Source organism: Anomalospiza imberbis, chromosome 3 (genome assembly GCF_031753505.1).
Source record: "Anomalospiza imberbis isolate Cuckoo-Finch-1a 21T00152 chromosome 3, ASM3175350v1, whole genome shotgun sequence".
In the NCBI taxonomy this organism is placed as follows: domain Eukaryota; kingdom Metazoa; phylum Chordata; class Aves; order Passeriformes; family Viduidae; genus Anomalospiza; species Anomalospiza imberbis.
Window position 1 is genome coordinate 50,844,518 of NC_089683.1, and position 25,924 is coordinate 50,870,441.

General features: G+C 36.2%; 1 protein-coding gene and 1 long non-coding RNA gene across 2 annotated transcripts in view; one reads left to right on the forward strand and one right to left on the reverse strand.

Annotated features, from left to right (window-relative positions):
- LOC137470741 (uncharacterized) overlaps positions 1 to 23,879 on the forward strand; it is a 514,479-nt gene extending 490,600 nt beyond the window's left edge. The window contains exon 3 of the long non-coding RNA XR_010997231.1: positions 23,864 to 23,879. This is a non-coding gene — a long non-coding RNA (uncharacterized lncRNA). The remainder of the gene's footprint in view (positions 1 to 23,863) is intronic.
- LOC137470740 (protein broad-minded-like) lies at positions 18,424 to 25,190 on the reverse strand. Its single transcript, XM_068184362.1, has 4 exons — positions 25,000 to 25,190; positions 23,453 to 23,593; positions 21,447 to 21,635; positions 18,424 to 19,087 (listed from the first exon to the last, which is right to left on the reverse strand). Exons 1-4 carry the CDS (start codon positions 25,093 to 25,095, stop codon positions 18,968 to 18,970), a joined length of 546 nt encoding a protein of 181 aa, XP_068040463.1. The 5' UTR covers positions 25,096 to 25,190; the 3' UTR covers positions 18,424 to 18,967.
- Between the last annotated feature and the right edge of the window lie 734 nt (positions 25,191 to 25,924).

Consider the following 25,924-nt stretch of genomic DNA (forward strand, 5'->3'; position numbering starts at 1 on the left):
CAATGAAGAAATTAAATGTCTACAATGGAGCACACTAAAAATTAGGTTCAATAAGAAAAAAGAACATTTTAACTCTTAGAGAAAGAGGGGGGGGGGGAAGTAAAAACTCAACAATAAATTTTTTTCCACTTTAGTGAGAGATTTTAAGGAACCCAGACAATTTGATGTTTATTTTAATATGAAGCAAATTAAAAGGTAAATAGGTTACAATACAGAAGTACCGAGCAATTGGGATTTCTGAAACTAAGTATCTTATTAAAGTAGCAGAAAAATGTAAACTACTAAAGAAAGGAAGAATCCAAGCAGATGTGTTTCCATAACAAGGAATACATTGCTGCTTTTCAGTTTTCTTAAGGCAGGCAATTAAATATGGCCATCAAGAAGCATGAGAAGCCTTTAATGCTTGAGACTTATGTTAAGATTCATAGATCAAATACAGCAAGGTTGGACAGTTGGGTGAGGTCTGTGGCCTGTGTTATGGTCGCGTATTTGATCACAAATCACTTGTTTAGCATGAAGATGTATGGCTTTTCTGTAAAAGCTGTTTTCTTACTGGTGCTTTAATCCATACTGCCAAAGGTCTCTTAATCCTCAATTTACCTACAGCTAGGCTGTTCACAGAATTGATGCTTTTTAGGAATCCCTGAACACTTACATTTTAATTCCCTCAAAATCATCCATCCATCCATCTATCTCCTTGGCAGTTTTGAAGTACGACTATATTCTATGCATTGCTACCTGGAGTTGGGATGGATTTGGGATCAAGTTGCATGGCTCTTTGACTATGTGGTGGTTTGGTTTTGGGGTAGAAACAAGGAAGGGCCCTCACAGAGCAGTAAGGAGACAAGTAAAGGGTTACTTGGATGTCCAGAAGCAGTGCATTTTCCCTGAACAAATATTTACTGCCAAGGTGTTTGGTGCCATATCTGCTGTTTGGATCTTGGGTAGCAGTAAGTAGATCTCTTCTTAGTAAGCATGCTTGCTGGCCACATGCATCACAGTCCATCTCTTTGCTATCAACATGGAATAGAATGAGAGCTTTGGGGATGGTAATCCATATGTAATCGCCGTGCAGAGCATATGGACTGACAAGCAATGCTAACACACATTTGTCCTCATATGTCGTGTTTTGTCCATACAAATGATACAGTCTGTCAGTGACTAAAGAGGACAAAACCATACTCTTTGATTGATTGATTTATTGCTCAACTACAACAACAATGACAAAAGTGATTGCAGACAAAGTTTTCTGTCGAGGTGGATCTGTTTTATACCCAGTATTGAGGGTTTCATCTTAGCAAGGACATTGCCTCATTTTTGTATACAGTATGTGTCTGGCCATCTATGGAGTCATTGTGGGCCTGGTAGGTCACAGATTTAGTGACAGTCAAAAGTATCATCATTTGATTTCATCTAGCAAGATCTATATCATCATTTAATTTAGTTTCCAAATGAAGAGATTTGGCTGGTTTTCATTCCAATGTGGAAATTTTTTAACTGCGCTACAAATAGAAGAAAGTTGCTCACTTTGTTTCTGACTGAAAACCCAGCAGGGAAGAATGATTTTTGAAGTGGTGAGAACTAAACAGTCTGTGCCATCTTTACTCACCCTAGTAAGATTAATTTCTTGCAGATGCGATCATTATACATCCCAAGGTGGACTATCAGTTCCGAAGGAAACCAGAAGCAATGAATAAGTCAGCTTTACTTCCTTGCCATGCTAGCAACATCTGGGTTTATAGTGCCCTTGTTAGCTAACTCAGAAATGTCACAGAAGTCTAAAGTCATGACATTGCTTGCCCTAAAAATTGAAGAAAATCACTTGCCTTTATAATGTCATTTGTGGTGTGGGCTGTGCTTTCTAGATGTGACTTGAAACAATTTTCATAGCAGTTGAAGTGTCTATTTATTGAGTGTAAAGGAACTATAAGCCAAATGCATTACATCTTTTCAGCTGAATTCAATTTGTGATTCTAGAATGGAGATTAGGCTTTTACTAATAAAGCTTGTAGTGAGGCTAAGAACAGAAAAGATAACCACTTTGCTCCTTTTTGCTACTCATTTCTGGGACTGAAATGTGTCTGAACTTTTAAAAGGTGCAGAACAATATTTCAGGATATTTTGAATAGGCTGTTCTTCTTAATGGGCTTTTAAAAGACCTATTCTGGATGTTTTTCAAGTTGAAGCCTATTTCAGCTTTTATCTGGCACTTTGCTTTTATTCCACTCCTGCATTACTATAGCCAGAAACTCCATATATCTGTGTTTCAGGGGAAGGCAGATGAAATATCTGCTTTGGGTGTTTTTGTTGCCATTTTTTTTAACCTAAGGCTTCACTTTTTTTTGTTAGAGTACCATGGCTTTTATTTATTTGTGTAAATTCACATTTCTTATTGCTAAAGCCACTCTTCAAATTTAATCCTCATTTTGCAGTCTTAGTAGCAGAGCCTCATATGGGTTAATTTCTGTAGTTGCCAGATTTTTTCATTAAGCACTGACCACTTTGTCAGGAGAGCACTGTCTCTGCTCAGGTTTATTATTCCATTCATTCTGCTGGGAGTTGTCTCATCTCTTCTTGAAGGAAAAATGGAGTTATAGGGAAGAGACAATATCCTCTGCAACTGTAAATCATTGTAGGATTGATTTTGGAGGGAGGACGAGATGGGGAGACAGTGGTATAAAGGTATAAGAGGTAAGATATTTGGCCATAACAGGCAGAAAAAATGGGAAATTTTTGCAGTGCAGTACCCTATATTGCCTCTTTCAGGAAAGATCTTTCTCACACAAAGGTGGCATCTGTAAGAGTTTGTACATGTCCAGCCTGCAGGTGCTGCAGTGGGGAGGAGTTGCACTTAGATCTATTCTGCCCCAAAATGTGCCCCTGGGGAGACAGTGAGAGCTCAAGGCACTAGAAAATGCCAGTGGATTGACTTAAAGTCAGGAAAATGTGATTTTCTCATCAAATTGTGCCAACTTGTACAGAAAGGCATCAGTATTCAGTCTGAGTTGATAACAGGTTTAAAAGATGTAGTGTAATCAGTGCTGCCAGGAGACAGCATAGACGCATCGTTCCTTGTGTGCAGCTGTAGAATAGAAATTACATTGTCCCAAAGGGCTCTGTTGAAATAGAACTTTGAGCTTTACGCTTTATGAAAAGTTGTGATACTTGGACATCATTAAACCAGATTTTTTTTTTCATACTTATCTGAGGAAGTAGGAGAAGTTTTAGTATAGTAATATTTGCTAAGGAGTTCTTGAAGGTGGCCTCATACTCCAATGCCTACAGCAGGAAGCAACAACCTAAACAGCCTCAGGGAAGGCTTTTGAATGGACCCAGAATACCCAGTAGGCTTTATCTTGACTTTACTGAAGCTAAAGTAAGGAAAGAAAAAATTTAAAGGAAATATTTTCCTGGTGTAGGTCTTTGACAGGATCTTATATATGTCTTACTCTCCAGTCTCTGCTGAGTGAATAGTGAGAGGACTGCATGCATCCCCATTGTCAGTTGAGATGCACGCAGAAATAAATAACAAAATGTGGAAGAGAAATAGTTTTATTTACTTCAGTTAGAGATCACAAAAGTTACAGAATCATATGAAGTATGCAGAAATCTTCACAGCTTCTTGGAAGAAGCATTGGCTGGGGACTTTTTTCATTAGGTCTATTTATATCTCTGACTAGTTTTTAAGAGTACAACAATCTAACATTTGAAACCCACAGTCTCCTTTTAATGCTGTGTTACTGTGGAATATCACTTTTGCATAAGTGATATAAGCATTGCCGAAAAGTCAGGCAATGTCTCAACTATCCAAGTTGGATCCTTAAATGGTGATTCACAAAGATTTTTAAGTGTCTGAGAGTCTTTTATAGGTTTGCACAGAATCAGCTCTTGTAATGAGATAAACATGAAGCCATAAATAAGCTTCAATGTTATTAAAAAATAAACTAAAAAAAGAACTTAACAATAATGGAAAAAGGTATGATTTCTCATTCTTCCCACAATGCAAAAAATGTATAGAAATTGCCTTGCAACTTCTGTTAGAATTGAGGAGGGTGGAAAATTTTTAAATTTTTGACAACTTTATCCACATATTGTAATGATTTCTGCATGCACTGATCACAAATGGTTGCTTCTATTTACAGAAATATAATCTTCCTACATATTTGGTATAGAACAATTTGATTCTGTGTGAATATAAGGAGGGTTGATCAAATGAGTGTCAGTTATGTTGACAGCAAATAAGGGACAACTTGTAATTGAACGGTCCTGGAAGCATGGCATGAGTTCTTACATGACAAGGGAAGCAATATGAACATTTCCTTGTTTTCCTTGTCTGTCTCTTTAGCTGTCTGTGTTACTTTTGCATCAATACATCAGCAATGGCATTCTGTAAGAAGTGTCTCACTGCCTATCAGAGAAAGCGATAGCTTTCTATTGCTCAAGACCACAGTGCCAGGCAAAATGGACATATTGCATTTCCCCCCTTTCTCAATTCATGAACTTCTGATGGTGGCTGTTATTTTTTAGAAGGGATTATGTTTCTGATATTTCTGAGCGCCCAGAGGATGATCCTAAATACCTCAAAGAGGCTCAGACACCAAGTCACTCTGTATGAGTAGAAGTGTGATCAATTCTTGATCAAGAAGAACCAAATGTCAGTTTTCACACAAAATTGATACCTGCTTGCAAAGTCTCCCTTCTTTCTCACAGCTGCTATTAGATTGACAGGATTCCTCACAGAAAAAATGGACCATTTTATGCCACATCATGGTGTGTTAGAAAACCTAGACAGGATAGCATTAAAAAGCCTGGAATGAGCTAATCATCTGGGACCATCAGAAATCCAACTGCTGGCAGAGCTGACCTTGCCCCAGGTAGGTGCAGGTATGGCATGTTAATATCTGGTTCAGAGCTTAGGACTGAATTAGAGCTAATCACTGCAGTCAGCATAGCAGGATAGAGAGAACAAACAGTGACATACAAATTGAGTGAAAGAAAATTGTGCTAAGGAAGGAATAAATAATTGGCTATGTTTCTTTATTATTACCTTGTAGTGAAAAATTTGAGTTTGTTACTGACCTGCTATTAAAGCCAGTACCATTAAAGTGGAACTGGAATGTTAGTAGTCTAAGTATTTCTTTCTGATGCTTCTAGCTTAATGCACCTTTAATTAAATCTTTTGGAAAAACTACTTTGCTTTTCTTGGAAAGGAGAAAAAATATTGGTAATAATCCATTGCTAATTTAGGGATATCATTTTTGTAACCATCAATGCAATTAGTAAAGGTTGCTTGGATATTTTGAAGCAAATTTAAATGTTAGAGCTTTGCAATGCAGTCTGTAATCTTTTTACATGTGTAGCTCTTAGCATGCTGCTAAAACAGCAGGGTGATAACAGTAAGATTATTGTTCCTTTTTGTTATTTTTTCAGTCGTTTCCCCATAGCAAGTACTGCTGAGCATGTGAAAGATATGCCACCAAATCTTCCATTTTACATATAAATAAAAGTGGAAGAACAACAAGTGTGTTATCAGTGTGGTTTAAGAGGATGGGGAAATTACCTTGAGTTCATCAGAGGCCAGTGTAAACTTAAAATAAATGTTTAAGTGACTGAAATTTCAGTTCTGACAGTAGGTGCAGAAAGCATGGCTGGCTGGCTGACACACCTCAGCTTCTCAGAAGTGCCCATTCACTTGCCTCTAATTTGCAGTCATAGCTCAGGTGATGGTGGTACAGGGGTAATGAGCTTGGGTAAGGTCAGTTCCTGAGGATGTACGTCCCACTTATTTGCTATTTGTGTGAGGACAGTGGGGAAGGGAAAGCAGAATTTAAAATGGAGGGATCAAAACCTTCTGAATTTTCTTTTTCTAAGGGGGAAGAAGAAATGTAGTGCTTAATAGATGATGGCAGACTCCTTATGAGGTCTGAAAGAAGAACCTATTTGTTTCTATTAAAGAATATAACTGGGGAAGTTTGTTTACTGCTCTGATATCCATGGAAAAAGAGAAAATTTTCTGGGAATATTGCTGATGCAAAGGGAGCTTCTGTTCTTATTAAAATTACCCCCCATCCTGGCATATAGCTCAATTTGCTTCTACTCAGTCTTATTTCAATACTTGGCATCATGCATCAACAGGGAAAGAATTTTCCTGAACTGCAATCACTGGCCTATGGCAATGGATGATGATAATTGCTCCCCTGGGGCTGTTTGTAGATAGCATTCAGGGCTGCTGTGGTGTAGCCAATATTGCTTTGCTTAAGATAGAAGAGTTTGCACCAGTAAAATGCCTTTAAAACAGAATAACTAGTGTCCAATGAGACATTTGTAAGAAACTTTTTTTTTTTCCTAGACCGGTATGGTTGGGTTCACCCCAGCTGGATATCAAGTGCCCACCAAGACTTCTTTATAACTCCTCCCCTCAGCTGGACAGGGGAGGAAATATAATGAAACCCTTTTGGGTCAATAAAGGACATGGTGTTTTGCTGGGTGTTTTGTGAAACAAAAATACCAATGGCACATCTCCTCTCCAAGTACTTTTTTGGTCAGGAACAGCAAATGTTGCTGAAAGTCATTAACTTTTCATGGGCTGGGAAAGTTTTTCTCTTCGAGAATATATATTTTTCCATGACAAAATAAATGATAATAAATACATGCTTTGTACTGATAGATTCTCTTAATGAAATACAGCTACAAAGAACAAATTTTCAGCTGCCCTGTAATAAATGAGCGTACCAGTCAGAAATAAGGTCTGCTGAGTTTGCACTTCAGAGCAAAGATAATTTAGAACCATTAAGGAACTCGAATGACAATCCTGGGATGGTAACAAAAGTCTTGAAAGTATAGACACAGGACCATGAGGGTCCCTAAGACCACAAGCACAAATGAGTACTTATTGATCAGTCTGTATGCAATATGGAGAGAAACTTATTTTAGGGTATAATAAGAATGTTGTTTGGCTTACCTCTGCTCACTGAAGAGGCAGTAGTGGAACTGAGGTGTGTATCCTGAACAGTGTATAAAACAGGAATCTCCTGCTAGAAGAAACTGTATGTTGTGAAAAATGGTAAGGAAAATCAGGAAATGTCTGATAATTCTTTTGCCAAGTACTGTATGCAAGGTTCAGGTAGCTTAATCATAAATAGAATTGTGCATCAGCCTGTGAAAATTTACTATAACTTATTATACAGGTGTCTTTGGATTGTTTTTGCAAGTCTGCAAGACAAATTGCTGAGTTAACTGTTTCTATTCTTCAGAAAAGAACATGCAGAATTGATCACTGTGATATCCTCTGCTGTACTAATGTACTTAGAAGTATCATCACTAAAGAAAATTCTACCCAGGTGTTTGGTTAAGGTTTGGTTGATTATGTTTTGATCTTTTTTTTTTTGGCTATATGCCTTTGAAAACTGGATATTAAATATTAATGCAACAGGACTTTGGGAAGGACTTCAAAATTTCAGTCTGTATTCACTGCCATAGACATATTTTTCTCTCTGCATTTGGAAATAATGCCCTCTTAATACAGCCATGTAGCTAATCCTGCTATCTGTTCAGTTGATCACGCATTATGACTTGGTTTATCCTTTCAAGTGGGTTAGAATAAATGAGATTTTCCACAGCTGAATTCTTAAATTGCCTTAAGCTGAACTTGGCTATTGAGGATACTGTGGAAATGGTGAAAATTGTATGGCACCATTCATCAGCACCCTGGGAAAGTAACATCTGAAAGGATGGGAATAAGGTAAATGTTATCTATTAAAAAAAAATAAAAGGCAGCAAAACCCAAACAGTTACATTATTTACTCCGGTGTTACAAAAATTTGGAAAATACCAAAAATAGTTGTTCATTTTCTGTATGGAAGAAAAGCAAAGATGCTGTAAGAATTGGAGACAATGTATTTGATTTTCTCTTAAAGTGCAGAAAATATGTGATCAGCAATATCAGAAGAAGCCAGATTGTGTGAGGTTGACATTGGTCAGCTGCCAGACTATCAAGTTGCCACTGTTTCACTCCATCACAAAACAGGTGTTGGGAGGAACAAAAGAAAAAAAAAAGGAAGAAAATAAGAATTTTTAGCATATGCTGTAGAAAAGAGGAGGAAAAAAGAAAGAAAGAAACTGTACTAATAATTTATCCAGACACCTGGAAAGGATGGCCAAAATATTCTTACTGCTTTGTTCTTGGTGTGGTTCCCACACTAGGCTTCTGGAGCACCTGCCTTGCTGCTCTTTCAATTTTTAAAACATCAGTTTGAATGCAAAATACAAACTCACTTTTTAGCTAAGGCTCAGAAAGACATTATATCAAAAAACCTAAAGACTTCTGTGTTTCAAAGGATCTGCTGGGAACTCAGCAGGTCTGAACCCATGCTGGAAGTGGCACATGTCATCATGGAGCCATGGACAAACTGGGCCCTGCACAAGCCTTGAAGCCCTGTGTGCTCCTGCCTGGCTCCTGGAGAGAGAGCAGAAGGAGAACAAGGAGAAATGCTACGCAAATAAGTGCTTGTCTAAGTGCTGATATAATTTGGTCATTATCTATAAAGTTTATGCTGAAGAACTCTGGCCTGTAATTGATTAATCTCCACTGCTTTAATCCACAGCTGTTTCTGAGCCTGCTGCAGCTCTGGTGTCATGGGCAAACTGCACTCGAGGTGAACTGAAGCAGTACAAAAAAGGATCGCTGCCATATGCACTAACAGCACAGAAAAAGAGGTGAGGTTGAAAAAGTGTTCCTAGTAAACACAGAGGCCTTAGGTTGTGAAATAACAGATCCTTACAGTTTCTTTAAAAATGTTATACATGCAGCACTAGAAGCTGGTATAAAATTCTTTTATTGACCTCTTTGGTGCACAGGCAGGCAGGCTGAGATTATACCCAAGATTTAGGTATTATTTGGTATAGATCTAGGAATTACAGAAGAGCCAGGTGTAAATTTTAGTTTGATTTTAGTTTGGTGATCTCCCTGCCTGAAGTTTCACAGGCTGAAACGTCTACAGAGTTATATCAGAGAACAGCAGTGAATCTTAAAATATCAAAGGCAGATTAGCCAAAATATTCTTAAGTAGTTGGGTCTTAATTATTTTGGTGTTATGGGAAGTGGCCTGTATCATAATTTTATCAAGATCATAAATTATAAATACATTTCTCCTATTGGCATTTGACAGCTGTATGGAAGTGAAACTTTAACTCTTATTAGAAGATAATCAGCAAAAGATCACTGTTTAGCCCCATTTTTATTTATTTGTAGTGGTTTGAGGATTTTTGGGTTTTTTTCTTTCACTTCTTCTGTCTCCAATAAACATTTGGTGTTTACTTGGAAATCTGAGAAACCAAAATATTTTGTCATTAATTCCTCTGTAATTCCTCTTTTGCAAACTTCTCATCTATATCAGGTTCTAATACTTGTGTTTCACTTTCAGCCTAACATACAGCAAGAAATGTGTTTTCTTTCAAACTGTGCATGTGCTTAATCCCTACATTTTTGTTAGTGAAGAGCGTTAAATTTTTTTCCAGTCTGAACTCCTTCTCTTCAATGAACAAACAGCCTTTGCTTCTTAATAGCTTTTCTACCTTTCATCTCTAGACCAGGTGAAGTGCTGCATTGCTGCATTTCTGAACAGATTTTCTTTAAGAAAAATCATTCTCTCTTCACAAAGAAATGAATAGCTTTTGCAGAATGATATGGGATTAGTCACAATTTGAAGAGAGTGAGAAACAAAACAGTCTTCTGAATGAATGCTTTTCTACTGTATGTGGCGAATTAAAATCTGTTATTGCTTCCTGCTTTCCAAAAAGCAGTTCAGACAGGAATTATTGGTGAATAAAGCCTGAAGATCACACTGTAAAGCAGTGAACAATTTGCAGTTAGATATTGAATGGTAATGTATCAGTGATGTATATTTGAACTGACTGAATGACCAAAATACTGTAAAGCAAAACTGAATAAATTCTTATGTTACACACCCATGGTTGGCTGTGAAACATCCAAACACCATTTTTAAAGGCTTTGATCCTTCTGAAGGTATGAACAATACCTTCAGAAGGATCTGAGTACATATGTCAATTTGAATACCTACACAAGGAATTGAATGCCAGGTATTGAGTGGTGCCCCAAACTTTGAAACAAGTATGTTTGTTTGAGCTAGTTTCCAAGAATTACTATCTATTGTAGTGCTATTGCAATAACTGTATCTAAGCAAATGTGTAGAGTTGGGACTTGCAGTAGATTTATTTTTTATGTTTGAAAAACCTGGAATTATTTGAGCACTTCCATTTTATAAGAAGGTGTTCAGAGTTTGCAGTATTTTGGTGAGATTTGAACGGGCTAGGCTGACGCGGATATGGGAAAAGACATGCTAGTTCAAAGTTGATCACTCTTGCTTGAAAATTTACTCTTGGTATAGTTGCCACCACTTCCAGAACAGCTAGACTGGGAGGGTAGGAAGAGCTTGATCTTGGGTAAGGCAAATAAGGTTTTCTAAATATTGGCCATGTGTTTATAGAGAACTTTCATGGAAAGATATTTCAAAACAGCTGTCTCAGGTCAATACACTGGTACTTCTAAAATGAAGGGTTCTGTCAAGAAATTTATGGTTGTGCAAACATGGCAAGCAATTGCACAGAAAATACCATTCTACAGTAAGGTAAGAGCTCATGTATCTCTAGGGGCTGATTGTTGTTGCAGGCAGATGACGCTTTCATATCCATTGAAACTGCAATTTTAAATTCAGATGGTCTCTGTTGTGCTCTGATTATTTTATGAAGGGCCTTGCTTTCCAGCTCCATGCTGGCATACTAATTTGATAGTTATTTCTTTTCTAATTTCTAAGTCTCAGACCTAATCTTTATGCTCCTTCTAATTGTTTTTTATTATTGCATTTACTGTTTTAAGCTTTGGTTTCTCTCTGTACCTTAAGTAGCTTGCTGCCAGTGCATCTTTGCTACACCACTGTGCACACAATGTTCACTGCCTGTATTTGCATAATGAGCTAATCTTTGTTGGCTGATTACTTTGTGGAAAGAATTGAACTTTTAACTGATAATAATTGCAATCTATGAAACTGCACAGTCACCTCGCAAATGATCAAAGTATGTTTGCTCAAAGTTCTGCTGAAATTTATGAGCTCTCACTCTACATATTGATACCCAGCTAGAAACTTTACCTAAAATTCAGCTCTATCAGAACAAAAACTGGGATCTTATTAGGTCAGTTGCTCTGGAGTTAATGAAAGTAAGATATTTCTAAAAAAATTCCCAATACTGTTCTTTGTATAGGTAATGATGTATATTAATATAATGTTAGTTTCAGGCCAACAGATGAAAGCATGTACTTTTCCAAGATATAGTTTATAAACTGAGTGCTTTTCTTTGTGCACTGAGCTTATGACACTAAAATTATATTTGCAAGAGAACACACAAAGATTAATTTCTTCAAACAGGTTAAATATGTCTAAAGCTATATATTAACTTACCCTTCACATCTAGCCTAAATTCCTTGATTTACCTTTTTTGTGAAAAAGATTTAGTAAATGCTATTTACTGATGAAACTTTTGAGGTAGAATTTGCAAATAATATAATCTTAGTGAAATTGTCATTAGGATTAAATAAAACAAAAATGTGTCAACATTGGCCTTTACTACATGGCCAATGAAGTAAAGTTGAATGTTTTGCTACAGTGATAATGTGCAGTTACCTCCCTTGGTCTTTGTGAGCAGCACATTCTTTATTTTTGTGAATAATGTTGTTTTTTTTTTCATAAACACAAACCATGAAATTGCTACTGTATTTCAAATAATTCTTCATACATTCTGTCCCATGACCTGAAATTTTTTGAAATTGCAATAGAAACTGCTGGTACAAATACAAAAGAGAAGGCTCTTTCCTGAAGATCTTGCATGAGGTAAGATGGACCAAACATTCTTCTCCATGTTCTACAGCTCTGGATCTGCAGCATGGAGAACTTGATTTGCATGCCATTGCCCATGAGGAGGGATGTGGAATGAGGAGCTAAGCACAACCCTTTCCTGGCAAAAGACATTTGAAGACATATATGGGGAGTTCTCCACACTGCTTATACTTTTAAGTAACAAAGTATTCAATTTATGACAGATTTCAGACAGATTTCTGTTAGGACCTGTGACAAATTTTAAAGAGTAGCAGGTTGAACAAACCCTTGTGTGAAGAGGCTGTGGTTAATGTCAGAGAGGCTGGAGAAAAGGCTGAAAGAAGCTGAAAAAAAAATGCTTGATCCAAAACCACATTGTGAGAGTACAAAATCAATCTGAGTTGACTGTATTGTCATCAATCTGGAATGTGCAAGTAATTGCTGAAGTACCCCTTTGCAGTTTGTGCCCCAAAGTATCTCTAAGATGAGTTTGTTATCTTCTACTTTTGTAATTGTTGTGAGACTTCACTGTTGTTTTTTAAAAAGCTATAGGTGACACGGATATCCAAGGACCTTAGGGATAGACACTGGCAGCTGTGGTATTTAGTGGAAGAAAAGGACAGTTCAATCAGCAAGCTGAAACAAAATCTATGTGCCAGAGAAAATCTGCTGTGGGTCTTACCAGGGTGTTTCCTGAAGGAAAACTTTTGTTTTGTTGTAGGTGCTGAGCTTGTTTTCTTAGTGTCCTAGGTTGAATTTATGATGCTGAATTGTATTCCTATTCATCTGTTTAGCCCAGAAATTAGTTTTTTCACCTTTAAAACTAGATCTGAGAGTGAAGAGTGGGAGATGGAGAAGCGGTGCAATGTCTGAGGTGGTTGTTTTCAAAAACACAGAGATAAGAGCTTCAGCTTTCTTTCTTACAGACTGTGCTGTCTGTATGTTTGGACAGCGGGAGAAAGCTCTCCTTTGCTTTTTAGTTAGTTTTTGTTAGCTAGCTGAGGCAGTGACGTTTCCTGGACTGTGGTTTTTCTTTTTCTTGGAATTGTTCAAACCTGCTCTGGGCTGAAAACCCAGAACAACACCAGAGAACACCCAGAGAGGTTGCATTGTTTAATATTATTGTTCTTTCCATGTTTTGTGAGTATTTTGCTTGTTGTATAAACAGGTTTTTGTCCAGTTTTCGTTAAGGAGATTTTTGTCTCCAAACCGGGTGGGGGGAGGGGCTGCTTGAATTTGCTTTCTAGAGGGATCCCTTTGGACATTTCCTCCCTAAATTTGCCCTAAACCAGGACACTTAGTTAGAATCAGAAATTATATTTGGGGTTTTTTTCAAGTTTCTGGCCCATTTTTATCTTCTGAAAGGGTCATTTGGAAGACCAGTTCTGACATTTACCTGCTATACTCTTCAAAGTCAAGTCAAACGGGCTGCTCACAATCCAGACCATGATGTACCATAAAGAATGTTAATGTATTTCTGTAAATCTTTCAAACTTCTTCAGTGGCTGAAATTTACAGTAGAAATAAGTTCATGTTGGGGGAAACAAACTATTCTTACTTTGGAATTTTGACACTTTCATCTTCTCTACTGTAACGAATGACAGTTTAAGTGCTTGTGACACAAGTGGAGGAGACATTTTTCCTTGTGCACACTATTATTCATGTTACAGGCTCACCTTGCAACCCTGATGGGGGTTCCACACCCCACCTGAGCATCTAGAAAACAACCCTTACAAAATAAGATTATGTCCTTCTGCTGTTTTAATTATATAAAGCAGCTAGTGGAAGGATCTGATAGGAATCAGAGTGGTGCAAGCAGTGAGAGTATTTACCGCTGAGGCAGGAATTACAGAAGGTAGCAGCTTGTTAAGATTTTTTAGCTGCCTGGAACAGCATGTTCCAGGAGTTCTGTATTGCCATTTTTCTGTAATGAGTATTATGTTTTAAATAGTTCCTTGTAATTTTGGGGGCAGTGCTGAAGGTGAGGTGTACTATTTTTTTTTTTTTTTATGAGAGACATTTAAAAGGGTTTGCCACTCTGGAAATAATCACTGTGCTTTTGGAAAATATTTGATGAAATCTGTTGTCAAAATTCTGTTGACACAAACTGTCCCATTATTATTCACCAGAGAGCATGAACTAGCTGATTCAGGGTGGAAGATATCCCTGTTTTCCTCAGCATAGCATGTTAGTTAGTTGCATGATGCTGTCCATAGCTGTGTGAAACAGCTATGTGTGTCCATAGCTGGCCCCAAGAATAGCCAGAGTGGTAGCTGCAGCAGTGTTGCAGGCAAAAAATAAAACAATGGTTGTTAAACACTACCCTGATATGTTTCCCACTCCTTCAGTTCAGGATGTTTTGGAAGTTTCAAGTCTACTGCATATTGAAGGTCAAGGCAATTATTCAGGATATAAAATTAGTTTCTCTAAGGGACAAAGTTGCATGGCTTCAAGTGACTTGGCTGAAAATTCATCAAATTTAATTTTCATGGGAGTCTGAAAGGGTTGGGATATATAGAGACCATGGTTTCCTCTAACTTCCAGACTCTGTACAAAATTAATTTCCTACAAATATCTGAATGAGTCCAAAGTAATTTAGACAGATGGTCTGACTGGATTCATGGGTCTATAGTTTCCCTCAGAAGGAATTCCTTGCCAAAATTGTATTTGTTCCAAACTTTGGTTTCCTATTTTCTAGCAGGAGGCTCTTCTCTGTTGATTAGAGCTAGAGGAAAAAGGGCAGTATAACCAAACACCATCCTGGATCAGCATGGGGAATAAGTTTTTTTGGAGAAGAAATCTTTGCCTAGAAAATCCATTGCAGAAATTGTGACAGTATACACATTATGGCATTGTTCATAACAGTGGGTTTTACAAATCAAGAAAAGGTTGATCTGAAAAAAAACCCACTTGTAAATATGCCTCCTAAATGAAAACTGTGTGGCAATAGATAGCTTGGATAACTCAAAAAAATTGTCGTATCTAAGGCATCAAAAATTTTGAGAAGAGGAAAGTTTAATTGGATTGTTGTGCTTGTGAATGTCTCTATTAAAACTAAAGCAGCATTTTAAAAGCTGAATCAAATTTTAAAGGAGTTAATTCCCACAACATGGATGAATCTGATTCCATGACAGGCTTTGAGTTAGAGCAGAGAAAATACCAAGAGCAGATGAAATCTTTTGAGAGAGTAAACACTAATTTCTTTTAAATGGTTAATTTCCCTTGGAATTTTTATTCCTGTGCTGTTTGTTTCCTTAAAAACCTACTCCAAAAAAGCTTGTTTTCCTCATTCGTCATTTTAAGTGAATTTCATGTATTCTCCTTGTCTTGTTCTATTTCTGAACAGGAAAGTGACTGTCAGAAATATTAGCCAGGTATCAGTTCCTGCTTTAACACCATCTAAACTAATTTTTCAAACCATGTTGAAACTTCCCTATGCACCATTGCTCTGTATATTATGCTTTAAGGCCTTTTGCTTTTTGTGATGAAACAGAATCAAACAACATTATGCTCTGGAGCTGTGGGGATTTTTTTAATTTACTGGTGTTTTGGTATCAGAGGAACAGGGAAGATGTTTTTTCCCTATACACTGCTGAGTATACAAAACTTTTTGAATCAGTTCTTGCTAGGTGAAGTAATAAAACTGGTACCTTACAATCTGAAATGTAAAGAATTGTTCTCCTTTAGCTTAGATGTTGAATAAAAATTAACTCTAAAAGGACAGGATCTGTGTAAATGGAAATGCCATTTCAAATTACTGGAAACTACCTTGAGTAATCTAGCTCAGAAGAGTCATATCTCTGTCTACTTATGTATGAGCACTTAATAAACAAAATGCCAGTAGTGTCACAAATATAGCCCATAGATTTGCAGAAACACTACAAACACAGCAGCTCTCCAAATGACTTCCTCATGGGAAATAAATGATAGTTACTTCTCCTGGCACAAATACACTGTTACATTTCAAACAAGTTTTTAATTTTTATCTGTTCAAACTAGGTAAAATTTTATTTTCTGTTCTAGTCCAATGTGATATATTGGTAGATATTATAATTTGAAAGGGAAAATATATGCTGAAATTGCCACCTATTTTTGAATCTATGGACCATTGCTATGGATTAGCAAAAATTACTTTAAGACAACACAAAATGACTTAGAAAAGCTGAGACTTTTTATCTGTTGTCCTAGCGATTGAGCTGGACATATTAAACAGTCAAACCCAGAATTTTGAGTGCAGCTATTTACCACTGATCTATTTTTTTCCCCTACATCATCTAAAATATTTTGTTTTAAAGTTTCTAGTTGCTTTCACTGTCAGAATTTATCTTGTTGCATGAACACTATATATTGTAAAGGAGAAACTTTGTACCTGCAGAACAGTCATAAAAAAAAAAAATTGGCAAAAGGCAACTGGGCAGATATGAAGAGGTGAAAATATTTTTGGAGATTACTGTTTTTTTATCCCAAAAGGCTGACTCATGCTGCAGAGACTAAAGGAGGTAGTTTGGAAACTATGTATCTTTTAGAAACAATACAGATGTTTCTATCCAGCATGGCATCCCAGCTGATGATCAGGGGAATATGACAGGCAGAGGCAGCAGAGCTCCATTTCCTCCAGTAGGAGCCTGGGTCAGGACTGCTGACAGCATATTTGGGTGGGTCATGTCTTCCTATAACTGGCTTCTCAGTTTTTCCAAGTTGGGGATTTATTTAGTGTCTGGTTTTGGGGGTTTTGCACCATTATGTTTATTTTAAATCAAGTTTAGTTACACATTTTAGGTACAAAGAAGGAAATACTTCTTATCCTTTAGTGCTTGGGCTGTCACTGGGGATTGGGAACAAAGAGACAGCTGAAAATAACAGAGAGAAAAAGCCTGACAGAGGTAAATACAATCATGATGGAAAGAGCAGGAAGAGGACACCAGAATAATACTAATAGATTTTGTGATAGAAACTGTCTACATCTCAGTAAAATAGCTCTCTGAAAGAAAATAGGGAGATGAATGGAGAAATTTATACATAAACCAGCAAAGCTGGATAAGGGAGTCTTCAGACTGCAGGTAATATAGCATGTGAGCATGTCTTCAGGTATCTGTTGCTAAAATGGTCATTTGTTTTCAGACTGACATAGATCTAAAGAAGGTGCCATTGGTTTCCCCATCACTTCAAGCTTTATTTCAGTCTACTTGTAATAGGTGTCAATGTCCTGTTTCTATCATAGGGCACAACAGAATTTTAAGTTATTACCAGGCATTAAGATTTAGCATTTACATAAGATTTTAATGCACTATTTTATGGTTCTCTAATTAATCATCTCAGCATATACAGACTGTATGAAAATGTAGCTGTTTTGCAGATGGGAAAACTGCAGTCAATTGAATTGCTGGAAACAATGCAAAAATTGCTTTTATCAGTAGCACTGCTTGGTAGTCAGGCTATTTGCTTTCTAGTATTTGTATCTGACTCTTCTTTCTGGTTATTGTGTACTGGATCTCTTTGGATTAATTTGATGCAATAGTGTTGAAGGTTGTAATATTAAGGGTCAGCTCTGCAGTATCTCTCTCCTCTTTGCTGATGGACAAGGAATGACAGCTATTTAAATGACAGCGATTTATATGGCAAGAATCCCTGGGTTACTCATATGCCTATCACAAAGGCTATTTTCCTGAAATATTTCTGCTGCTGCTAAAGGAACTGATGACTTACTTAATAATGGATATTTAATCACCCAGGGTCTGTCTAGAAATATATATACATTAGTGTTTGAGTGTTATTCACCACTTGAATGTCTGTTATTTGTTGTTTCTTAGTTTGAGATATATGCCTAAATAAGGTTATTTAAGAAAAGAGAAACTGTATTAACGTTAAAAGAATCGATATCTTGTGAGTGATAAGATTCCCTGGCCTCAGTGTCAGGCAAACACTTGGTTCTATCAGTTCTTGTCATAATTCCTTCCTCATACTTGCCAGCGTCTTTTATTAATGTAGGTGAGCTAACACAGTTCAGAAAAGAGCAAAAGTATTTAAAATATATCTTTGCTAGACAGGAAAAAAAGCTAAATTTGTGAACTTATGAAATGCACAGTCAGGAAAATAGAAATTAGTGGCAAAACCTTTGTCAACATTCACTCTTAGGTTGCATATAATTTCAGAAGTTTCACTGCAGGTTCTAATGTGTTTTATAATTTGAATTTGAGTATGTGCTCAATTAGTGTATATATATCCATTTTATCTAGCGAAGTTGTTTTTCAGGAACTATGCAGTAATGTTTAGTTTGTTTCCCAGTAATATGCTAACAATATTGGATAAATCGGAATTCAACATTCGTGGTTTCCATTGGACTTCCAAAACACTATATCATTAATTTATAATCAAAGTATGTTGAGATTCTGGACATTCTGTAAAGAAAATGTTATTGCATGTGTTGACAAAACACAGTATTTTCCCTTCTTCTTTAGCCAAACAATAATTTTAAAGATTCTAATTTCATTTACAAAGGTTAATAATGCTTTATTACATAAAGCTATTTATTTGGGGTTTTTTTAAAGACAGGAATATCAAGTCTTTTTTCATTGCATGTATTCAAACATCCCATTTTCTCAACATAATCCACAAAGTTAGAACAAAGAATTTGGTTTCCATTTGTTGGCTTTTCATGTACATGAATACACAATAGCAGTTGTTTCTAAATATTAAAAAAAAAAATTCCTTTGTCAGACCCAAGCAAAATATGAAGGCTTAGGATGGTGCTACAAGGAGATGACAAAGAGACAATCAGTTGAGAATAGGTTCAAGGCTTTAGAAGGAAGAAACTTCAGCATCCTACAGGTTGCTTCTGAAGCTGCCTTCTGCTAACTGAAAATGAGGCTGTGCACATAACCTGTCTGGGAAAATCTCATTATCGAAAGTAATTTATGTCTTATTGAAAAACTATATTCTGAAAGGACTTATTTATTTTACAGTATGTACATTTCAATAGCCTGGCTGGTTTTAGGTGAGACTGAGGTATCAATCAGTCAATCAGCATCCTTTTAAAGGATGTAATCAAAACTTTATTTTAAAGTGCTTGTTTGCTTCAGCTATGTGTTCTGTGCTTTTATGGTCCTCATGTCTTGCAGCAGCATTGGTCTGTAGATCTCCTCCAAGCTTTCCATGTAGTCTACATAATCACTCACTCGAAATCCATGCAGCGCTTCCTCCTACACAGATACACAGAGAAAGCATTTATTAGCTAGGAAAAAAAATGTACAACTCCAATTTAATAAATTCCAAGCTTCTAAAGACAGCTCATTTTGTTCTGATTGTCAGAGCCTGGCTGTTTAAAATACATTTTATTATGTTTTATTTAGAAATACAGATTTGGCAATATCTGCTTCCAGACAGTTTTTTTTCTAATTACACACTTGGTATCAGAGAATTTCATTTCACTGGGATGTTGTTTACCTCATTTTTGGAGAATATTTTATTGAAGATTTTTAAGGTAAACAAAGTAAGCTTTAAGAAGGGAAAGCCAGGTACTAAAATATTCTTTTGAAAGAAGATTTCTACACCAGCACATGGCACAAGTTTGTAAGTGTAGCTTTTATATCCAGCTAGATTCTAAAGAAAAAACAGGAGATGTGTATTTTTTTAAATCAATGATAAAAGAAGATCTTCATAAGTGCTTAAATAAAACCAGAATAAACTGTTCTGCACCACTAAAAGTGAATAATTCTTACTAATTCCAAAACATAGAGTAAAATAAAGTGCCCTCAGAAAACAACCAGATAATGTTCCTTCTCATGGCTGTTATATTGGAGGGATAAGGAGGATGCCCCACAGAACACAGGACCCTGAAAAATGGTTTATTGTAAAAGGGTTGTTACTGTTGTGTACTCATCATCTACTAATCAGTATTACCACTGTTGGCAGCATGTACCGCAAAAAACTCTCTGGAGCCAGTCTCTATGGACATAAGCTGCATCTCTGGTGTATTAACTGTGAATCTCTGCTAAGTAGAAGTCTCCCGAGAACATCTACTCAGGCTTGGAAAACTGCACTTTGGCATCTGAACAGGAATTCAAAATAGTCTTTATATTTCTTCTCCTCTATACAGAAGCAAAGCAAAAGATTTTACCTTCCAAGTTGCTCCTCATGCACTGTGAGAAAGCTGACTACAGTGGAATATAAAATTATATACATATACACACACACACACACAGAGACATATCTGGAACTAAATGACACGTAGTGACAGGACAAGGGGGAACAGCTTCAAACTCAAAGAGGGTAGGTTTAGATTAGGTATGAAGAAGAACTTTACTGTGATGATGGTGAGGCACTGAAAAGAAGTTGTGGAACACTCTGGAAATGTTCAAGGCCAGGTTCAATGGTATAGTGGAAGATGGATTGGAACTGGATGATGTTTAAGGTTCCTTTCAATCCAAACCATTCTACAGTTCAATTTTTTTTTAGTTTCAATTCATTAAGACTTATCAATAGCAGGAGTACAGGTTAAGTACGCTCCTTTTTTTTCTGTAGTGGTCACTCAATAAATTGCCTATATTCCAGTATTGCATTCATTTACATTATTTTAGCATTTAATTTAACTTTAGTCTGATTATACTGCATGTGGCAACGTATGAATTCTTTCTTCTATATTTTACATATTCTATCCAACAATGCCATCAAGATACAGCTTTTAAGACACGTTGTCCAAAACCAGGGAAAACAAAACAATACATTCATTAGACTGTGTACCAAACATTTTCAAGGAAGCTGATTGGGCTGAGCATATTTAAGCATAAGTAAGTTGAATGCAAACCAGTCAGAAAACTATTATTCTTAGGACAGACTAAGATGTAGATATATAGTTCTCAAAAAAATTTTAACAGGTGAAAAAAAATAGCAAAAAAGATAAAAATGTCCCAGTGAAGAAGAGTACGATGCTGTATCAATTTATGACTGCAGCTACAGCTATGCACTACCCTGCAAAAAGCCCCAACCCCAAACATAATTTATAATTGGGAAAGAATATGAAATTGTGAGGCTGGTTATATAGTAATTGGCATTTCTTCAAACTACCAGCTTGATCAGCTTCGTGCCACATCTCTACAAGCCTCAGCAAGCGATGACTGTGCAAACCCACTTTTCTGGAGAGCACCTCGTTCAATAAGATTGAGCCCACATACAGAGAACTGAATCAAATGCTCTCCTGACTTCATGTGCCTATTTTCTTTGCTCATGAAGGAAATTGCTCAGTAAAAAATACAGGAAAGCTATTTTCTGGAAAATTCTATACACAATTTCCTGCAAGGGTACAAATAAAATTAAAGTATAATTTCACTTGTTTAAAATGACTAACTGAAATTCAGTAAGAGTTTCAGATTAAATATATATTTATATATATATATATATATAAACATAAACATTAATATGTATGTATTATATTATATTATATTAATATATTATACTAATATATATATTTATATATAAATATAGAAATATATATTAAGTATATATCCTCAGTATTCAGAGCTTTGCTTCTCCTCAGCAGTTGAAAAATTAAGAAACCCTTACTTTCAAAAAAACCTGAAGATCTCGGGCTTCTGTGTGCTTCAGGATGCCTTGCTGTAGGTGTCTGAACAGAGAAATACATATATATATTTGATAATCAGGACCAAGGAAAATACACATAGCAATGTAGTGACAGATCTCACTCCAGTCCATGTAATTCCAGAAACACTGAGTTATCCACTGCAGACAGATCTAGATGAGAATGAAATTATATATAATTAAATAATTATATACATTCAGTCATAATTGATCAGCTTTATCTCTTTTCTATACTACAGAACCTTTTCCCTATAACATTACCCCAGCTATGAAAATAAAAGGGTTAAAGTACAAAAGAAGCCAAGATTCACAATTTTTAATGCACAGCCTCTGAATAGACTCCTAGTGAGTTTGACTAAATATAATACCCTGTATCCATATGATCCACACTTGTACAAGTGTATTCTGGCACCTCCTAAGGTTGAGACTTGAAGTCCAATGAAAGCAAAAGTGATTTTTTTCAAGATTTTGTTTTAAATGTGTCCTAAACGGTAATGATAGTCATGAACACATTTTCAATGTGGGTTTTCCTTTCAATTAAAGTAGTTCTCTCCACTATAAATGAATGTTAGGTCCTTCCCTAAAACACATTTTCATTTAATGAAGAGAGTATGAACACAGTGACTCCTTTGCCCTGTTCTAAATTACAATGTATTAAGAGGTATAATGTACATTTAATTTGGTTCTAGACCACAAATCTTCTGCTAATCATTCCTTAAAGTGTTTAAAAATATGCAGCAGAATTACCATGATTCCAATTAGATGACAATAACCATAGTCTGGCAGTAAATCTGTTTTGAGGTATTTACTGAGGCACACAATCTCTTAAATACATCAGAACGGTTTCCACAGTTCAGAGTTTGTTTTAAATACTGCAGTAGAACTGCAAAATCATGCAGAAGATACAGTGGCACCCACGAATGGTATTTCAGTAACTCGTTAAATAAATGAAAAAAAATCATTATTAGCAGTTTAGAACACTATCTAGTCTATTACTGATTCCACACAATTAAAAAAAGAAAATAGTGTAACTTGCACAAGAATAGCTGAAGTAGTGATTGTCCCCTTGTATTTTCTCCATCCTAAAACAGGAACCTTATTACAAGCACCTTATTCCTATGCTGAGATAAATTCCTTCATCTGCTACTCTTCTCTCCTCAAAAACCAAACCCCAAGCTGACTACTTTGAGCAATGTTTGTACCACACTGGCATCTGCCCCCAATAAAGAGTCTTTTCAGCTGCAAATCTTGCAGGAAAAATGAATTTTCAAGGCATAAGATGAAAAATATTTTCCTTGCCTTGGCACAGCAATATACTTTCTCACTCTGGCAAGGTGTCCTTTGCATGGACAATCTAACTCACTGCATTGAGCTCTTTACCCTTCATCACGATTGCAATCTTTACAAACAATGCTTCATCCATAGCTGTCCATTCTACCAAACAATTGTTGTAAAAAGGCAAAATGAAAGCTGGTGTTATAGATAATTATTCTTCTGTTGTAACACCTCTTTAGTATGAAAGAATAGTGTGTTACCTGATTGTAATAGCTATAGTAGCTCATATAAAATTAATTTTTCTCTAATATCAAAGGAACTGCTTCCTAGTATATAACTACTGTAAATTAGCCATTTCTCTCCTATGGAAGATTTAGATAATTATTCCAGGGAATAAGATATTTCATTTAAAAGCTAAATCTGAGGATTTAGTATATATTATTTTTATCAGTTTTTTTGCATGAACATGTAATAAAAGGTCGTCAGCTCTTGTACACTGGTATTATTCTTATGAATCAGTCACTTTCTATTTTCAGATGCTCTAAGTCACTATGTGTTCTTATCTCTTACCCTCAGTATTATAACCACCATACAAGTGCCATTTAGAAAAAATGGCCAGTAGCTCCCCAGTGTTATTGATTTTATAGATTTAAGTCAATAGGTTGATGATAATTTAATACATTTTGATCAGTTACCTGGGATGGAGTGAAACCAGACATGTGAAAGGCTGAACAGACAAGGGGTAACTCAGCTTTCAGCAACATTTCAACGTGGTGAGCACTGCAAAAATAGACTGGATGGATGCCATATTCCACTGTTGTAACAGGCAGGTGCATCTGGTTAACAACAACAACATCATCATCATCAACAATGAAACTGAGGAACAGGATTACAGACTATAGAAATGTGGCTTTTTTTAATGCCTTGCTGAGAACAATATATAAAAATATACACTTTTATATTAAAGATAAGCAATTCTGATTATTTTAGAGACAGAAAACAGGATAAACAAAATAGATTGTACTTCCATCAAGAAAAACATGTAGGTAACTAAAGAAAAGTGTTAATAAATATATCCTGATTGTTACTCTGCATTAGCAGTCTAGTTCCTTACTGTGTACAGGCTTTAACTGTCAAAACAGGGATGGAGAAACTGTTATATTTTAAACAAGAAAACTGAAGAAAAAAAAAGATTGATTTCTGCTGAATTTTTTCCTCCATTTAGTGGTGGAGTGTAACTTCATGATATTTGGAATTGTTTTTTGTGTGCACATATCTTTGCAGCATGTGTGGAGGGTGTGAGTGAAATTCTATTATGTGCAGCAAAGGAGCAGAGGTTTTATCACTATGGAAGGCTCTGGATATTAATGCCCAGTTCCAGGTAATGAATCCTTGGCACCAGTCATTTTACAGCACTCGCAAAATAGAGCAAATTTCAGCACAAATTTCATTATACTGGAACAACCTCAGGCCAGACTCAGTGCTGAATGGACTGATACCATCATCCCTTCTAGTGACAAGACAGATCACTTGGTATTGCTACAGAAGCCTCCATGCAGAAGAAGCACAGAATCTTATCTGCGCTTCTTGTACCTCAGAGTTCTCTGGTAAAGACTACAGTTTAGAGTTTATGTTCAAAACACAACATGACAATGTCCAAAGGGTTTTATTTTAAATAGCTGGGAACTCCCATAATGAAAGATAGAAATGATGCTTCCTATATTACAACCTCAATCCAGATACTGAAACTTAAAATTGTCAAACAGTATTTCTGCAGTAAAAATTTTTAAAATTTACTAAATATACTCAAATGTATGATGTAAATTTCAAAACTGTCACTAAGAAAACCAAAAAATCGGATCAACGGACTTGCTCTCTTACTTGAATCTGGTAATTAAAAAAAAAGGTCATTCAGCAGTATCACAGCCTTCACATAGAATTTAATGCCACTAACAAAGTTTGTTTTACTGACAGCTTTAAAATTCATTAACACTGTCTTCAGACCACCTGCTACTTCTCTCCTTTTAAACAAAAATTTGAGCAAATATCAGATCTACATTTTTCCATGAATTCTTCTGGGTCATGTATTTAGCTAGGGGGGCTTAAGGAAAATATAATGCATTAGGGGGAAAAAAATCCAAAAAAAAAGCTAAGAAAAAAACAAAACTAAGGAGATTAATAAAGTCTCATTTGTGAACTTTCAAAGAAGCCTTTCAGAATGAAATAGGTTTTAAATTCTTACAGATAAATGCATTCTTGGTAGCCAGAGAAATGCTGAAACAAGAAGACGTGAAAATTGCTGAAGAAACGTCAGTGTCCTCTCCCTGTCCCCTGACATTATCAGGAAGATGGAAGATGCAAACCAGTCGTAACCAGCGTAGTGCTCCTGCAAGCAGCCTGAACAGGAAGGTTAAGGAACTTGGGCAGAGATCTCCTCCTCACGCTCCTGCGGCAACCACAGCTCTCCTCCTTCCGAGGTCCACGCACACAGAGCCAGGAGCTGGGGGTGTTAGACATGGCCAAGGGGAACAGAGCTGCACAGAAGGCAGCATCAAGACACAGTTGTCTTTCAAACTGAATTAAGAGAAACAATTTAAGCTGTTTTCCCCATATACTAATTTTTTTTAGTTCATATGTAGTCAAGCTAAATCAGTTAAAGTAAACAAAAAGCAAGTAAATGCAAAAAAATCTGCACCAAAATGAATGTGCTTATAAAGTGCAAGAAAGGAGAGTAGTGGAGGAATAAAACAGGAGTTAAAATTATTAAAAAAAAAAAGTAAAGGAAAAGCTTTAAAAATGAGATTCAGCATATTCTGAATAATACACCTAAAGTATAATTTAATAGTGGTATGCATATTTAATAGTGGTATGCAAAACAGAGACTAATATAGCAAAGCTCATTGAAAAGCTGTTGCCTGTTTTAATTTTTTTTTACAGGAAGCTCCACAGTAGATCCAAAAGAACCAAAGTCTAACCACTCCTGTTGATCTGACTACATCTACTTATCACACTTATCACTACATGGGCAGTATCATTAACAGTGCTGGTATTGTGGGAGTACCACAAATACTCATTAATGTTTGAAGGTGCATTGCTGCAAGCTCTTTATCACATTCAAAGATGTGATCCCGCTCCAAAATAGTTGATGACAAAAGTGAATGAGATTT